The sequence below is a fragment of the Carassius auratus genome, unplaced genomic scaffold (assembly GCF_003368295.1).
Source record: "Carassius auratus strain Wakin unplaced genomic scaffold, ASM336829v1 scaf_tig00001591, whole genome shotgun sequence".
NCBI classification, from domain to species: domain Eukaryota; kingdom Metazoa; phylum Chordata; class Actinopteri; order Cypriniformes; family Cyprinidae; genus Carassius; species Carassius auratus.
Window position 1 is genome coordinate 1,387,496 of NW_020523372.1, and position 18,597 is coordinate 1,406,092.

The following is an 18,597-nucleotide window of genomic DNA, read 5'->3' on the forward strand; positions in this document are numbered from 1 at the left end:
ATAACCCCTGCAGATATCTGACCTCCTCCTCTGAGCTGACCAGCCGTGAGGTCACTCCTGTGGTGTAGATGCCTCCGCTCCCATCCTCATGGATCTTAATGTTGGACTTCCGGCCTCGAGCCTCAGGGTCACGTGTGCTGTCAAACAGGTCCAGGATCTCCTCGTTATAGAGCTGCATGACAAATACACACACTCAGTGGCCTTCAGGGGGCAAAGGTCAAAGAGCCTTGCATGTTCGACCTCGGGAATCCCAGAGACAACACAAGCTGATGGACAAGCCAATGATAAATAATGGAAACATAACTCATGAGCAAAACTACAACTGAAGAGAGAAAGAAAAAAGAAAAACAGCGCAGGGCTTTTCCCAGCTTCCCTCGCTTGAGGAAGTGACACAGAGGGACTTGATAAAATCAATTTAGGGTTCAAAACAATAAATCAAACTGCTAACATAGAAAAACAATGCACAAAGTGCACAAAGGAGTTCTGGAAAGGACAAGACTAATGAAATAAGGGCACTTTAATGCTCTATTAAAGCTGCCTCAAGGGACGGCGACTGTTCACAGCCGCAGAACTTGAGACAGATCTGTCGAGTTATTCCCCACGGCGAGCCGTGAATCTGCTGAACAAACAGCAGCCTGTGCCAGACAGCAAGCAGCACGGATCGTTAAAACGCCCCGTTACAGGTTTAAACTCATTACCAAGGCCAGGACTTTACACGAGGAAGGAGCTAATGGGTTTACAGATACACTGCTGTCTGTGCAGCCTGCCAGCCCAATACACACTGCAGAAAAGAGTTCATGAAGCTGTAAATAAAACTATGTTTGGAGTAGGCTACTTTTAGGAGAAAATACTATTTCAGTCTTTCCTCTCAGAAACAAGAATAGAAGCTTATGTAATATACCGTGACTTTTTATCTCACTTTTGTTAACTCAACTAGTAATTGCAACTAGTAATTTATTAATAATTAAAGTTTTTGTGAGTTTATTACTCACAATTTGGGCTTTCATTCATTACACACAAACTGATATATTTCAAAAGGCCCTGTCACGCACTAGCACGGCCGCTTTAAGCTCGATAGTGGATATGCTGCTACTGTGTGCAGGTGCCAAGTCCTGTTGGAAAATGAAATCTGCATCTCCATAAAGTTTGTCAGCAGCATTAAGCATGAAGTGCTCTAAATCTTCCTGGTATACGGCTGCGTTGACCTTGGACTTTAGAAAACACAGTGGACCAACACCAGCAGATGACATGGCACCCCAAACCATCAATGACTGTGGAAACTTTACACTGGACCTCAAGCAACATGGATTGTGTGCCTCTCCTCTATTCGTCCAGACTCTGGGACCCTGATTTCCAGAGGAAATGCAAAATATACTTTCATCAGAGAACATAACTTTGGACAACTCAGCAGTAGTCCAGTCCTTTTTGAAGCGAGACGCTTCTGATGCTGTCTGTTGTTCAAGAGTGATTTGACGCAAGGAATGCGAAGCTGAAACACATGTGTGACGAGTGGGGCGGGGCCGAGGGACGTGGGAACAAGGAGTGAGGCCAGGTGTAGTGATTGGAGATGAGCTACACCTGCGATCCACCACCGGTCTCGAGTCCCACGTAGGAGATGGAAGGAAATAAAACTGGAGCGACGACAGTGAAGGACGAGAGAGGACCAGGCCTGGGCTTTAGTTTATGTTTTGCTTTTTATTTGCGCACATCAGTCGTCCGTGAGGGGCTGATGCGCCGTTTTGTGTTTATTTTGAAGTATAAAAATTATATTTGATTGTTTGCCGGTTCCCGCCTCCTTCTTCCGGATGAAAATGAAGTTTTTATTATTACAGTGGTGCCGAAACCCGGGAGAAGGAGGGACGCGCTGCTCAAGATCCCTCGCCGCTGTGGTGAATCCGCGGTGCCATCGAGCAGGTGAGGAGTGTGCCGCCATGGACGCTCGACACCGGTGGTGGGTCGCAGGTGTAGCTCATCTCCAATCACTACACCTGCCCTCACTCCTCGTTCCCACGTCCCTCGGCCCCGCCCCAATCATCACACCATGTCTTGTATACGTCTGTGTGTAGTGGTTCTTGAAGCACTGACTCCAGCTGCAGTCCACTCTTTGTAAATCTCCACCACATTTTTGAATGGGTTTTGTTTCACAATCCTCTCCAGGGTGCTGTTATCCCTATTGCTTGTACACTTCTTTCTACCACATCTTTTCCTTCCCTTCACCTCTCTATTAATGTGCTTTGACACAGAGCTCTGTGAACAGCCAGCCTCTTTTGCAATGACCTTTTGTGTCTTGCCCTCCTTGTGCAAGGTGTCAATGGTCATCTTTTGGACAACTGTAAGGTCAGCAGTCTTCCCCATGATTGTGTAGCCTACAGAACTAGACTGAGAGACCATTTAAAGCCCTTTGCAGGTGTTTTGAGTTAATTAGCTGATTAGAGTGTGGCACCAGGTGTCTTCAATATTGAACCTTTTCACAATATTCAAAATTTCTGGGATACTGAATTTGGGATTTTCCTTAGTTGTCAGTTATAATCATCAAAATTAAAAGAAATAAACATTTGAAATATATCAGTCTGTGTGTAATGAATTAATATAACATACAAGTTTCACTTTTTGAATGGAATTATAGAAATAAATCAACTTTTTAATGATATTGTAATTATTACGATTCATACGATTCAACTGTAATTATGGCAACTCATAAAAATAAAAGTTTGGATTAACTTGATAAAATTGTGAAAAATAAAAAATTAAGTAGATTATACATCTCAATGTACTACTAATAATACTACATTATTATTAAAGCTTTTTTTTTTTGCTTATTAAAATCAATATTTTGATTTCACTTGATTATCAAAAAAATTTAATACACAGGATTTATAAAAATAAATAAATAAATGAGGCGTGATTGTTGTAAAAAGAATTTAAAACATTACTAAAACGTATTTTATAAATTCAATTGATTAGACATGTTTTCATTATTACAATTTAATTGAACATCACAGAATCCAGAATAGTTGAAAAATAAAAACTGATTTCACTGGGTCCTATAAATGGCAGCAAAACTACCACAAAAAAGGGTTCTATATTTGATGAAGCCTCACCTCCAGGAACTGGGCGCTGACTTTAAATTCTGGCAGGGGCATGCCGGTGCTCTGTGCCTCTAGTCTGTGTTTCTGGATGCCCTGAAAGAGATGTCGCACGGCCCGTGGGATGATGCCCTGCTCTTCCTCAGACACGGTTACATCAAAGCCAGTGCCCATGGTGTAGGTCTTCCCTGAACCGGTCTGCAAAAAACATCAAAATCATGCACAAAACCAGTTGCAATGCACAAATTAAAGAATAAAAATTAATACAACGCTGACATTCAATATACAACCATACACTGAAATTTCACACAGTGAAATGCTTTATGTTTCCAGAGGTCTCCTTATAATCTTAGTATGGTTGTGTCATAATTTAGATACTTAAATATCTTAGATATTTATACTCTGAATTTAGCCTCTGATTTGAATGCTTTGTTGAAATGAGATATACATGTTGAACTCTGTTAAAAACTGATAATGTTTTTACAATAACAGCTGCTAAAATGAACTAATCGTGAAAAGTAATCTGTCATTTCCAGTTCACAATCAGTGTAAATATCATTTTATCAGTTGTCCAAGTGTAGTAGATCTTACTTGTCCGTAAGCGAAGACGGTTGCGTTGTATCCCTCGAAGCAGCCTTCAATCAGCTTGTGAACACAGGCGCTGTAGATCTGATGTTGCTGAGCGTCCAAGTCAAACACGAAGTCATACGTAAAGGCCTTGTCTTTACCCAAGAGCACCTGGGGCTCCCCGGGAGTAACGGAGGTGCAGATGTGACATCCCTCAATCTTTTCCTTTGCCATCTGCGGCCGGATCCTGATGAAAAGAACAAAAAGTTAAAATTGACAACGCATTAACAAAGGCAAAGAATCATGGACAGATGCTGCATTCAAGTCATGTTTGACAATCTGCTCTGCCACAGAATCTACTAAATCCCAAGAAATTAATGGTTAAATAATGGAAGTACGTACCGAACCGTGATTTTTGCGTACTGTTACACCCCTACTTGATTATTATAAAGCTTGACTGACTGATGTTAAAAGTGTATTACCAAAAAATGGGCCATTTTACATATATTATATATGAATGTGTATATATATATATGTGTGTGTGTGTGTGTGTGTGTGTGTGTGTGTGTGTGTGTGTGTGTGTCTGTCTGTCTGGCGAGTAAACTAAAATATTTACTAGCCAACGGCGATTCAATTGTCTAGGTTGGATTCTGTGTGAAATTAAGCTGAATGACCAGGTTAAATCACTTACATAAATGGACAAGTAGATCCAAGTCAAGTTAACGTCAAGGTTAATTAAATCTTCAGGCTAAAAACCCACTCATTTATTAAACAATTAATTAAATCAAGTTAATTAGCTTTTGCCTGAAGCATTTCTGATGGGCTGATACTCATTCATCTCTACTACAGATACTTCTTACTAATAACATTGGTCTCAAATGACCAATCTGAACAATCTGCCCTTTTTATTATCAACTTTTCGTTTGTGTGCATCTCTTTTTAAACATTTGAAACATTTAAATGACTACCTTTAATGGTTTGTTATTTTCATATCAAGGTGAAACTAGACCATAGCAGTCACCAGAAAACTCTACCAACCGCAGAGCGACATGCTAAAACCAATAACAAGCATGTTTTATGCAGATAACCTAGAGGAAATCAAGTTTTAAGATGCTATTGTAAAGTAATGACCACTAAGTTGAATTAGACCCCGTGGCTCCTTGATGACAACAGCCCTATTGTCCTCCGTCTGATACACAGACTCATAACAAACAAACGCACTTACACACACAGATCTGTTTCGCCCAACAGAGGTAATCAAATGTTACGTGTGGACTAGTCTCAGCCTCAAACGTCACTACCACAGACAGTTGGCTAAACGTCTGATGCATACGGGACACAAAAGTGGAAACACTTCAGAAATGTCCAAGTTGTCATCGGATAGGTTCAATTATACAGGATTCGTGGGAGATGTGCATGTCACGTTCTTTAACGTTCTGCCTGGAAACAAAGATGCTGTGACTAAAGTAGGCCTACTATTTTTTCATTAAAGGAATAGTTCACCCAAAAATGAAAACTCTGTCATTAATAGCCCTCATATCGTTCCAAACCCGCTAGACCTTTGATTATCTTCGGAACAGAATTTAAGATATTTTTGATGAAATCATTGAGCTTTCTGTACCAGCATAGACAGCAATGTAACAGAACATTTCATGGCCCAGAAATGGCTGAAATGTGAGGTTTATTGTTTTATGAAGCTTTATTTGAACACCGTACATGCTGTTAGATAAACTTTTGTCAGTCATGAGCTCATTTAAAATTCAGATCTCATTGGTAATGTTATTGCTTTAGTGTTTATGCAAACAAAAGTAATATGATTTATTGTTTATTGATTTTAAATACAAAACTTGGTCAAATGATTTGTGCGTCAGAACTTTTTTAACATTTCCAGCATACTTTAACAATGGTAAATGGTAAATGGTAAATGGAATGCATTTATATAGCGCTTTCAACAGACCACATGGCCATCCAAAGCGCTTTACAAGTTGCCTCACATTCACCCATTCACACACTCATTCATACACCGACTGCGGTGTCAGCCATGCAAGGCAATAAAGTGATAATACTGATAACCATGAATATATGATATATACAGGGGTGCACATAAGTGGTCTGCAAGTCCGCATGCGCTACCAAAATAAAAAATGCGTTATATTAATATGTTTTTACAGCACATTTGTGTACCAACAGGGGTTGACAGCGGTTACCATTTTAGATCACAAACTGCACTATATTCGGTTTTTTTTTTCAACCTGAAAGCATAAATCTAGTCTGTCTATCTCATTGCGTTTTCAAAGCACAATGCAAAACTGCGACATTCATCCACTGACGCTCTTTAATCAGTAGCAGCGCTAAATCCTGAAGCGCGTATACTTACTTGCCAGCAACCCGCCAAAATAAAAGCCTGCTGATTTTAAGTTTGAATATGATGAAAACGCTTTTATTTATTTATTTTTAGATGCTTTTATCCAAAGCTACTTAAAATTAGAGAATACATAAAGCGATTCTTCTTAAAGAGGCAAACAAAGTAGTAGTAGATATTAGCATTTATTTTTAAGTTTACTATAAAATAAATGTATTTGTAATTAATACTAGTACTGCCTTTTATTTTAATAATATTAATCACACACTATTATTTAGTTTATTTACTATAATTTTTTTAAAAACTAAAATAAAGTGCTATAATATTATAACTATTATTTAACTATTATTAATAAATTTTTTATAGTTATATTTAATGGGTCACGCTATATGCAGTGTGAGGACCAGACCAAATCTCTCTTACGAGAACCAGGCTGAAATAATTATGTGCACCCCTGGATAGATAGATATATATATAAAACACAAAGTCATGCAAAATAATTGTTTGCATTTAGCAATGTAACTGACAAAAAAAACAAATATTAAATAAATAAATAAATACATTTTTGGAAATATTTAACTTATTTCTGGGGTCAATTTTGCATAGCCAGCTACAAACCCACAACACATACTCCAAAGAAGCTCCTTGTGTTTGAGATCCGCAAAACATGAAACACCACAAACCCAGTTTAAGGAGCAGACATGTCCCAGCTAGTCACATTTAAACCCTAATTCTGGTCATTACATTGATCATTAGCATCTACAGCTGTGAGGGATGCACAAACCAGCCGAATGTGGCAGGAAATGAGAGAGAACCATGAATAATCAATTAACAAGAGCACACAAGCGCAGAATGCAGGCTCAATCCCTTCTGCTTCACACACGCATCTATCTATTCATCCTCCTCTCTCTCTCTCTGGCCTCAGCTGGGCTTTAGCCTCTTTCTTTTATCCCATTCCACAGTCAGGGGAAGCGTAATCTATAGCGCATTGATCAGGAGGACAAACACAACACATGAGGCGTTCCCCTGAGAGGATCACACACTAAAAATAACCCCACGCTGGAGGATTACACTTCCGATCGGCCCGCACCGCATCCTCGCCTTATCCTAGACCAGTTTACGCCACTGAAATCATGCAAAAGATTCCTCCAAACTGTTTTCAGATCAGCGTGCATTGTTATTGGCTTGATCTGTTTATCCTAAAGAGCCGTGCAACTTGTAATTTCCTGTGAGATAAAATACTAAACGTCTTGAGGAGATTATTAACGCTTCGCTAAATAATGAAGTTGATGTTCCACAGAACAAAGACATTTCATTCCCACAGGGCCTTGAGTTTTAATAGGGTTGTTTTTTCTAAAGAAGGAATGCTAATGCTATCAGTGTCATTATCAGTTTTTAATTATGCAAAAAAGATTAACCCCAACACAAAAAAACAAAAAAATCTTAAAATGAGTCAGAGACAAAATCCCACAAAAGTATATCCACAAATAGCAACCTCTGTTTCACAAGCAAATATGTCAAGGCAATTCAGAACTTGATTCAAGCGTCTCCGCGGCTCTAAATTAGATTCATAAACAAAAAATCAGAAGTTGGGCCTCCCATTTTAATATCTGCAGTGATCCATCATTTGTTTCTTCCAGACATAACACCCACACATGACGCATCTGTCCGCCTGCTGCCTCTGTGTTTGTTTATGTGAGCGAAAAACAAAAGGAAGCGTGTCATCAGTCTGCTCTGACTGCACTTCCTGGTCTGCAGAAGGGAAGTTCTCGCCACATCCTTCAGTTAGAGAAGACTAAGATCAGTGTGAAGCCACCTTAACCACAAAGAGTCATTTTCCCGCTTTAAAACCTTCAAAATTTACTTCTGCCTTTAAAGTAGCTTCTCACAAAATGTGGCATTCTCAGTCTTTCTGCGATAAATGCACTTCTTGTCAAAAGAAAAAGTGACCGTAGCAGCAAAAACCCCTTTCCTTTATTAACTGCATTTAATATTTTTAATGCATTAAACAAAAAAAAACAAAAAAATCACCAGCATTAATGCACTAATTTTGACACATATATATATTAGACCCTCACCATTTCAAAAGTATAGTCGTAAGACATTAAACTGTATATAATCCTATTGTTGTAACATTGCCTTCAAGTCTTGTCTATGCAAAGTTATTTCTAATCATTCATCTCCATCCAGAACTATGCAAAGCCAGAAACCCATGTAACTTTCAAACCGTATAGAATATCAGGAAGGGATGTAAAATGTAACACAGGTTGGTTTACTTTGAGAAAACCTGCATATAAATAAACCTATTTACTTGTGTTTACAGATTACATTACGTACATAAACTACTGCTCAATGTTTGGGGTCGGTGAGATTTTATGTTTTTATATTAGATTTAAGTGATCAAAAATAAAGAAAACCGTAGGATTGTTAAACATTGGAATTTGATCAAAATCTTTCTTTCAAAGTTGTCCTAAAACAGACCTTTGATTAACTTTTTTTAACCATTTAAAATGCTGACTAGTGTGTGTGTAGGCTTTCGTAACATTATTTTGTAACATTTGTGTGTGTTTTTGTTTTTATTCAACTGAATGAACACTTGCAGAAGAAAAGGTAATAATTTGCTGCTCCGTTTTCTGCTTATGTACCAAGCTTTGGCAATATTGTATTACTTAAGAATTTTGAATTTGAATACATCTTACTGACAACAAACTTGAATAGTATGCTAAAATAACACTTAAATTTTAAAATAAATGTTAAAAAAAATACATAAATATTAAATTTTATTATAAATAAATACAGCACAATGTCTAGATTTGTATTTTACTATGTACTAGGGCTGTGCAAAAAATCGAATGCGATTTTCATGCACATCTCATCAGTAAAGACGCTCCTGTAATTAGAAGTATATCTCCAGCACGTGTGTTCAAGATCATGGTTGCCAGGTTTTCACAACAAATCCTGCCCAGTTGCTTCTCAAAACTAGTCCAAACTAGCCCAATCGCGTTCCCAGGAGGTTCCCCGATAAAAAAAAATTGCTAAATATCACGTTATTGGTATTGTCGCTTCGACCTGCGGACATGAAAAACAACCGCAGACTTGGCAACACTGGTTGGCATTTACTACACAGAGCCGTAATTCACTGCCAATCTACACAAAATCGATTTTAAAATCGCATTTTGAAAGCGATTTTGTGTTAGTTGTCGGTGCACTACGGCTCTGTTTAGTAACTGCCGCTCCACCTGAACTAGTGTTGCCAAGTCTGCGGTTGTTTTTCATGTCTGCGGTTCAAAGCAATCCCAATACCAATAACGTTATATTTAGCCCCTAAAATGCGAATTTTACCAAGACAATCATGCCAAAAAAAAAAAAAAAAAACCCGGGAAGCTTTTTTTATTTTTTTTAATCTGGGAACCTCCTGGAATCACGATTAGTTTTGGACTAGTTTTGAGAAGCAACTGGGCAGGATTTGTTGTGAAAACCTGGCAACCCTGATCTGAACACACGTGCTGGAGATAATACTTCTAATTACAGGAGCGTCTTTACTGATGAGATGTGCATGAAAATCGCATTCGATTTTTTGCACAGCCCTACTATATACATTTTTCATTTGTATATTTTTTTACATTTACGATGTCTTAATTAAAAAAAAAGAAATTGAAAATTAAAACTGCTGAATGCTTTCCCACTACAATACAAGCCTTTCTCTGAGCTGTGCTGATGAGTTCTAGCCTTGGCACACACATCCATGCGTCTTTGTGGTCTTGAGAGACTGCTTTTAAAGAAGTGCTCCTGTGTGTGTTCAACCGGTGAGTGAGACGAATACAAAACATCTCTGTCGGAGACCCACACAAAGCCATGCAGTACACATGCGGTCACTAAACTCTTTCAGATTATGGTTTGTTTTGAGAAGAGACTTGCAGCGGTCTCATAAACGGGTGCGGGGCGGGCAATCACGTATGTGACTTAGCTGTGAAAGGGTCCATCACGAGAGGAAATGGAGGTGTGTTTCCTGCATTGCCGCCCCTCCCTTATGACCCACTGATCTGTTTTTCCAGGCGCTGGTCAGAGAGAGAGTGAAAGATGAGAGGAAGAGTTTTCATTCGATTAGGAGGGGGGAGGTGATGATGTCAAAACAATCATGCTTTACTTCCGTTTTACTCGCTTCATAACTCATAAACATAAGGCCTTTTAGTGCCGCATAAACTTGGAAGACTTGGTTGTAACAAAGAGTTTATTGCCAGTCAAATGGCTCTTGGCTTGGGTCCTTTGGATCGGGGCCCAGAAGAGATTCTCCATCCATAAACTTTAATTGGCGATACTCAACTGCTCTTTTGTGTGTGTGACTTTGCATTACAGTGGAAGATATCGGACCGAATATTTCCATAAAACTGACAGTAAGTCAAGTTTAAACACTGTTTGTTGATAAAGAGACCTCGGCAGAGTCCTCATTGACTGGGACGATACAGTACTGAAAGGATTAAACTGAAGTGCATGTGTCCGTGTGCGCGCTCATGTGGCACTCCGTCCTCTCAGGTGATTGGATGGCCATCCTTGCATTTTTCTGTCTTTCAGATCCTGTTTTCATCACGCATGTGTCTGGTCGATCGTACCCTCACGCTCTTCAATTTCCTGAAAACAAAGCCCAGGAATGTTGGGAGGGCATCCAAATATGCACAGATATGTGTTTATCTTGGCCATGCGGTGAAGCGCAACAAGCTTAAAGTGATGTGGAAGCTTTCACCCAAAAATGAAAATGCTGCCATCATTCCAAACCTGTATGACTTTCTCTTTTCTGAACACTGAAGGATATATAATTTGACCCTATTTCTACTTCAGTAACCAAAACTGTTAAAACACTGTTTGGCTATCAACATTTTTCAAAATATCTGCTTTTGTACAGTACCTTTGTAAAAACAAGAATATACTGTATATATATTTCACCCCCCAGCTGTGTGTGTGTGTGTGTGTGTGGTTACATTTATTCCTAACTCTTCAATAGAAATTGTGAAAAAAAAAAGAGCATGTATTCTCACATGTACGTGTATTTGATAATTTCATTTTATATATAAAACGTGCCTAAAGAAATTTAATTACAAATTTTTTTTTATTAAATTAAAACATACACAAATGTAAAATTCGTACATATGATCAAATTAAACAAAATAAAAGAATTAATTACGCTTAGCCTTATATAAGACCCTGCTCACTGTCTGCAGCGGTGTATCTCACACACTCTGAGCACAAGCTAAAAAAAGGTGATGACATCAGTACAAACCCCGCAGTTTGGCCACCTATTACTGTCATATTCATCATTCAGCAGTTCCAAGTCTCCTAAAAACAAACGCTTTAGTCTTTTGATTGTGGCATTGACTGAACTCCAGCCGTCTGGCTGATAAGATTAACTACGTCTACTCCATTGAGCAGTCTAGTGGAAAAAAACACCAGAGGACCAATCAAACCAATAATAGACTTCACACTTTTATCTCATTTTCAGCACCTGTGTGATGGGAATGGGATAAAGCGAACACTGCACTCACAATCTTCAGCTTGTAGGTGAGAAAATCCAAGCGACCCATCCAGGATTTCATTCGACAGATCTGATTGTCGGCAAAACATTTCTAAATAAACAGATCTTTTCATATTCAAAACCCCCCAGATCAGGATCATATTCATAAATGCTACATGTTACCTGTTCTGTCACATTTTGAATGTGTAAATGTTATGATTTCGGCAAGAACAGGAAAATATCGGCTCAGGAAGGGCTTTGGAGAGCTGCGCTGAACTCCCATCCGGAGCAGAACTGTCTGTCCACACTTTTCTCAGCGAGTATCTCTCTAAACCATCGGCCCATTTGCCTGGGGAATGAGAATGATTTGCATGAAACCCTAAGAAGCGTAGACATGTATAGAAAGCTCATTTCCCATGCAGTTTCCTTTTGAATTACCAATTTAAATAAAAATTGTATTCAAGCAGCATCCACCATGGACAAAACACGAACAACTACCACCATTAAAAAGCTACACACTACACACAGGTCCACTAATGATTTTAGTCAAACATTCATAATTTAGGTTTTCCATGAACATTTTCCCCATCCCTATGACTAAACATGCTATAATTTTTTTTTTTTTTTTTTACTCTTTTGGCTGAATACTGATAAATGATTTTAAAATTTAATGGCACTTTGTTTAGATAAACTACCAAAAAAATAATAATAATAAAAATTATATATATATATATATATATATATATATATATATATATATATATATATATATATATATATATATATATATATATATATATATATATATATATATATATATATATATATATATATATATATATATATTATTCATTTTGAAATTTGCTAAATATATAAATATCTTTATTTAAGTTTTAATTAAATGTAGTTGGTTAAAATTTTAGTAGTTTTGTGTGTGTGTGTGTTTTTCATTTGTTTTAATAAATTTATTAATTCAAATTAACCTAAATTCGGTTTCTAATCTTCATTAATGTAACATTTAGATTTTATTTTGGCTTTATTTCAGTTACGCAAATTGTTTTTATATAGTTTGTCAGTTAACAACTAACAATGAAGTTTAAATGTGTAAATGAATGAATCTTACATCAGAAAGTTTCAGAACAAGCCATCCTTGCAGTTTCATTTCAATAAATGCTCTTTTTGGACTGAGGAGGAAGTTTTGAGTGCTAAAAGCCACATAATACATCAAGCTCTTTTCCAGCAAAATTAGATGATGGAAAATTAGATTTCTCATTATATGCCCCTTTAAGCATATTAACAGATGAATACAAACTGTAGTTCAACCTCAAACACACACACACACACACACACACACACAGAGACTTGGCTGCCATGCCAAGGACAACAATCAGAATCCGCTTACAGTGAAAGTGTAACTGTGTGTGTGTGTGTGTGTGTGTGTGTGTGTGTGTGTGTGTGTGTGTGTGTGTGTGTGTGTGTGTGTGTGTGTGTGCGTGTGTGCACGGCAAACAGGTGTAGGCAGACGGCAAACACACACTGGCAAACTCGTGAGATGTCAGGAAAATATCAGCAGAATTTCCAAGCTGATCAATCCTGGGGACTGTATGAGCCAGACGCACGAACACAACATTTAAAGGACACTAATTCCTGGCTCCATCACATAAATGACTTCATAGATCAGCGTTTCATCCTAAAAGCTTCATCACTGATCAGACACATAGCAGGCCGGATTTGAACCTACATCTACCAGATGAGTTACCCAGCACTGTTTTTTTTTTTTTTTGGCTTTATTTGTATAAGACAGTGTAGAAGTGACAGAAAGCAAAGTGGGAATCAGAAAAGGTCTTTGAGTAAGGATTTAAACTCGGGGACGCCCAAAGTGCAACGGTATATTCTATATGTATGTGCGCTGGTTGGCATGAATTTATTTTCTTTCGATCTTTTGAACACAAAGAAGATATTTAGAAGCATGTTGCTGGTAGCCAGTGACTTTCACTGTAATTTTTCCATAAAGTACTATGGAAGTCAATGGCTACCAGCAACTGGTTACCAACATTTAGGGCTGTGCAAAAAATCGAATACGATTTTCATGCACATCTCATCAGTAAAGATGCTTCCTGTAATTAGAAGTATATCTCCAGCACGTGTGTTCAGATCATAGTTGCCAGGTTCTCACAACAAATCCTGCCCAGTTGCTTCTCAATACTGGTCCAAAACTAGGCAAAATCGCGTTTCCAGGAGGTTCCCCGATAAAGAGAAATTCGCATTTTAGGTGCTAAATATCACCTTATTGCTATTGTCGCTTCGACCCGCGTACATGAAAAACAACCACAGACTTGGCAACATTGGTTGGCATTTACTACACAGAGCCATAATTCACTGACAATCTACACAAAATTGATTTTAAAATCGGTGGCGATTCTTTGTCGATTTTGAAAGCGATTTTGTGTTAGTTGTTGGTAGACTACGGCTCTGTTTAGTAACTGCCGCTCCACCTGATCCAGTGTTGCCAAGTCTGCGGTTGTTTTCCATGTCCGTGGTTCGAAGCAACCCCAATACCAATAACGTGATATTTAGCCCCTAAACTGCAAATTTTCCCAAGACAACCAGGCCAAAAAAAAAAAAAAAAAAAATTATATTTTAACCCCGGGAAGCATTTTTTTTAAATCTGGGAACCTCCTGTAATCGCGATTAGTTTTGGACTAGTTTTGAGAGGCAACAGGGCAGGATTTGTTGTGAAAACCTGGCAACCCTGATCTGAACACACGTGCTGGAGATATACTTCTAATTAAAGGAGCGTCTTTACTGATGAGATGTGCATGAAAATCGCATTCGATTTTTTGCACAGCCCTACCAACATTCTCCAAAATATCTCCTTGTGTGTTCAAAAGAAAACAGAAGCTGACACAGGTTCGGAACAACATGATGGTGAGTAAATGAGTAGGGTTGGGCCAATAGACGATGCATCACCGGTGGCTGATAGACATCACGATGTTGTGCTGGTATCGTGATGCCCCGCCCCTTTTTGAATGAACGATCGCTTTTTAGTTTCACTATCACTTTCGAGACTTGTTATCACACATATCTGTTTATAATATGGAACGTTAGTAATTTAACACACATTTTACAAGATTATATGTTTGTCAGTGTTACTGAGATCATTTGCCATTGTCCTCAGTCATCTCAACTCTACACCGGACGTGAAAGCTGTCGTGTGGCACGCTGGACGCGACAAAGTGACCATTAAAAATCATTTGAAATTAGTGTCAACACGTCATAAATAGAGCACAGGAGCAGTTTACTGTCAGAGATTTGTGGTGTCATGCCACGCTGAATCCAGTGTTGACAGCATCACTGATTATAATGAGTTCTATTGACTTATCTATATATAATGAATCTCTATTATAGATCAGTGGTTCTATAGTATTTTGTCACGCCGCACCAATCGCATCTGGTATAGACACGGTGTTAGAAATTGTTAGTTGTTTTCCCTTATAAGGATTCCTGCTTCAGGCACACCTTCCCCAATCCTCTCACCAACACCCCACCCCAAACCCCCACCCGCCCCCACCGATGTCCCCGTCCATCACAATGTTTCACTGTAGACATCGTCCGATGCCAAATTTGATGACATCGCCCATCCCTATAAATCAGCTGACAGAATTTGTAATAAAATGAATTTTTGAAGCTTCACTTCAAATTACTCACGCTCATGTTGTTCTAAACCCATAAGACCTTCGTTCATTTAAAAAAAAAACAAATGAAGATACTTTTAATGAAATCCGAGAGCTTTCGGACCTTCCTATCGACAGCAACACAACTACCACATTCAAGGCCCAGAAAAGTAGTAAAGGACATTATTAACATAGTCCATGTGAAATCACTGGTTCAACCTTAATTTTATGAAACTGTGAAAATACATTTTGTGTGCAAAAAAAAAAAAAAAACTTTATTCAACAAATTCTTCTCTTAAGTGTCTTTGAAAGACACATGTTCATGACAGAACCATGATGCATGGTTTTGTTTTTGTACAAATTTTGTGTTTTACGGTTTAATATTTTATTTAATATTTTAATATTTCTTCAATTTGATCTGTAATGGTTTCTTCAATTTGCTAATAAAAATGATGTCTTATCATTTGAAATATAGGAAACTAGATGAGGTTAAAAAAAAAAAAAAACTTCAAACAAGCTGAAATTCTTTTAAATGCTGTTTTATAACAAAGTTCGGGAGGAACAGTCGCAGTTCATTAACCTGATTAACACAAGTGGAGACCAATCAGTAATCAACTCATGACAAGGCATAAATAACAGCAGAACCTACCTCTGTTCATTGACAGTTTTCAGCATCCCTCCTCCACCCCATTTCTCCTCCCTTATAGATCCATCTACTCTTACCACAACCGGGGGGAGTACTCTGGGTTCGGGCCACATCCCGAGCTCAGAGCCCTCCACCCGGACAGCACGCCAAATACGCATAAACTTACTGTATTAATACACGTAGATGTGAACTCGTGAATTTGTCCTTAAATGAATGTGCAACAATTCAAATGAAAAGTTAAGAAATAATCTTCACAATAATTTTTGATGATCAGTTTAAACATTATTGTGCAGCCCTATGTTAACCTAGAGCCCAACTAACATGATGTTTCCATCTCATCTGGAGAACATCAGATGAGTATGACCTCTGCTGGCCCCCAGGACCTGAAAGAGACATGGGTTTGTGCATCCTCAAGACCTCAGAGCTAGTTAAGAGCCCTAGTTTCACACTCTGTGCATGTAAGTTTCGGGGTATGAGTGTGTGTGTGTGTGTGTGACCTCTAGTCGCCCTGAGGGCCCCTTTTTGAAGTTGGATAGTCACACCAGATGTCAAATCTCCTTCCCAGTCCCACAGTTCAGTTCTCACCTCCACCCACACAAAACAGTTTCCACCAACCTCCTCCTCTCTTTTCATCCTCCTACTACAGATTTCTTTAGCTTCTCAATCATTTATGTCCTCTAAACTGTCCTCTACTCCATCTTTGCCTCTGTCCTAAACTCAATCCTCCAAAATGATTCCCATATCCTCTCTCTCTCTCTCTCTCTCTCCGGAGTCACGAAGACATCCTCCAAATCCAGGCAAATGATGCAATGTGTTCTAGAGATTAGGATTAGCAGGTCATGCGCATAAAAACCCTAAAACACACATACGACATACACACACTTGGTGATGAGTGTAAACAGCTGCTGCCAAAAGCCCCTGTGCCTTGATTTTATCTGCACAAAACACACACACACACATCTGTAGAGTTTCATCTCACTTGAAGAAAAATATGGTAGTTTTTGGCATTGCAATGAAGAATTCATAAGAATTTAAACAGTAAAGCATGTCAGCATGTGCGTGTGTGTGAGAAATGGAGATAAAAAGAGTGACTAAGTGTGTTTGTGGTGTTCTCAAGGAAGAGGAGGATGTCTGAGGCTTCACCTCAAACACACAACAGCACGTCCTTCTTGCCCTTTAGAAAATGGGTTATCAGACCAATGGATTCAACCAAACGGAAAACTCACCCTAGCTCCTGCTGGTTTTAAACCATGTTAGAAAGACTCTGATCCATATACCTCAGGAAAACAGTGATATTGTGTCACATAATCACGTCAAGTTCATTTTCCAGTGTTTCTGTGTCCAAGATAATAGGCAAGTGATTAAAACACCACTGAAGTTTGCCGAATCACAAAGTCAAGTGGTGCAACTAACTGTTGTGTTCAAATAAAAGGACCTCATATAAATTCAATTAATAATGTATGATAAAATATTTATACATTTAGTTTGAAAATAATGACAGATGTGTACACTCAACATATTAACGGTAAAAAATAAATAAATAAAAAATTACTTCATGGTTACACCATGTGACATTTTTTAAGTCATTAAAAAAATAATAAAAGAAAAATCTAAAAAGGATATTTTAAATCATATGAAAGCGGCATGAATACCAAGTGACCTTAGCAACTGCAAAGTGACGCCTTGGCAACCAGCCACAACACCCCTTCAATGAAATACAATACATTTCTGTGGTAATCAACAAAAAGCAACACACACCGTTCATAGACAATTTGCTGAAAATAACTAAGGACATATCTTAAAAAGTATTTATACCATCTTCTGGTCTGAAAAATACATACATTCAGAAGCTTTTGAAAGTCATTTGTCAGTTGTGAGTGGCAGGCCCATTGTTGGACTGACATATACTGAGAAACGGCTTGTAAATGGTGATCTAATTTTTCTCCGAGTGGGCCATAAAAAGCTCTTGTTCATCTCAGACAGCTAATGAATAGAAAGCGGAGCTTTGGAGTCACCAAGGTGGCTCTGTTTTGACTGCTACATTGGTGCCTGCACAGAAAACAATGCAAGCATGTGATTGTAAAACATGTGTGAACCTGATACAGGAGCACTCAGGTGACACCGCATTGATAATCGTCTTTGAACGCAGAGAATGAGGGGAACCGTTGTTCAGTTCATTAAAGGAGGGACTGAACGCAATACTGTCCTGATGGGAACGAATCCATTCAGAGCCAGAGTAACCAGATATTCAGAGCTTTGAATCCTAAAAATAATGTAATAAAAAGGTAACAACAATGACTTTGAAAGGTTTCACTGAGCTAGGGGACAGAATGACTGATACTAGTGTCAATTCTATGTTAAATAAAAAAATAAATAAAAAACATAAAATTACCTTAGGAGTGAAGGTTCATAGTGCTCAGTTTCATTATATCACACTGGACAAATACATACAGTTGAGTGCATTTATTAGTGGACACAAGTACACTAAATTAATATTTTAAAAGAAAAGAAAAAAAATATTGGAGCCATTGTTATATCCCAGTAACTCTTAATTCTTGAGTTAAAGGCATGCAAACTTTGGAAAAATAAATGAAAATTTAACTTTTCACAATTTTGAATGGTCATCACCACTAGCATACAATGCAAAAAGTTTGCTTAAGTCAACAGATTTTATTCTATATATGCTCCCATCTTCCTGTTTTCATCACTTTGCATGTTTAAAAATCATGACAAAAATTATTGATGACAAAATTATT

The 18,597-nt window shown here is 38.1% G+C and overlaps 1 protein-coding gene across 5 annotated transcripts in view; it reads right to left on the minus strand.

Moving 5' to 3' along the window:
• The window catches only part of kif21b (kinesin family member 21B), a 74,368-nt gene that overhangs the window by 43,659 nt on the left and 12,112 nt on the right, over window positions 1-18,597 (minus strand). For all 5 annotated transcript variants that reach the window (XM_026242457.1, XM_026242460.1, XM_026242458.1 and 2 more), the window contains exons 2-4: window positions 3,678-3,900; window positions 3,102-3,284; window positions 23-172 (exon numbers count right to left, since the gene is read on the minus strand). In XM_026242457.1, the coding sequence (XP_026098242.1) occupies window positions 23-172; window positions 3,102-3,284; window positions 3,678-3,900 (556 nt within the window). The remainder of the gene's footprint in view (window positions 1-22; window positions 173-3,101; window positions 3,285-3,677; window positions 3,901-18,597) is intronic.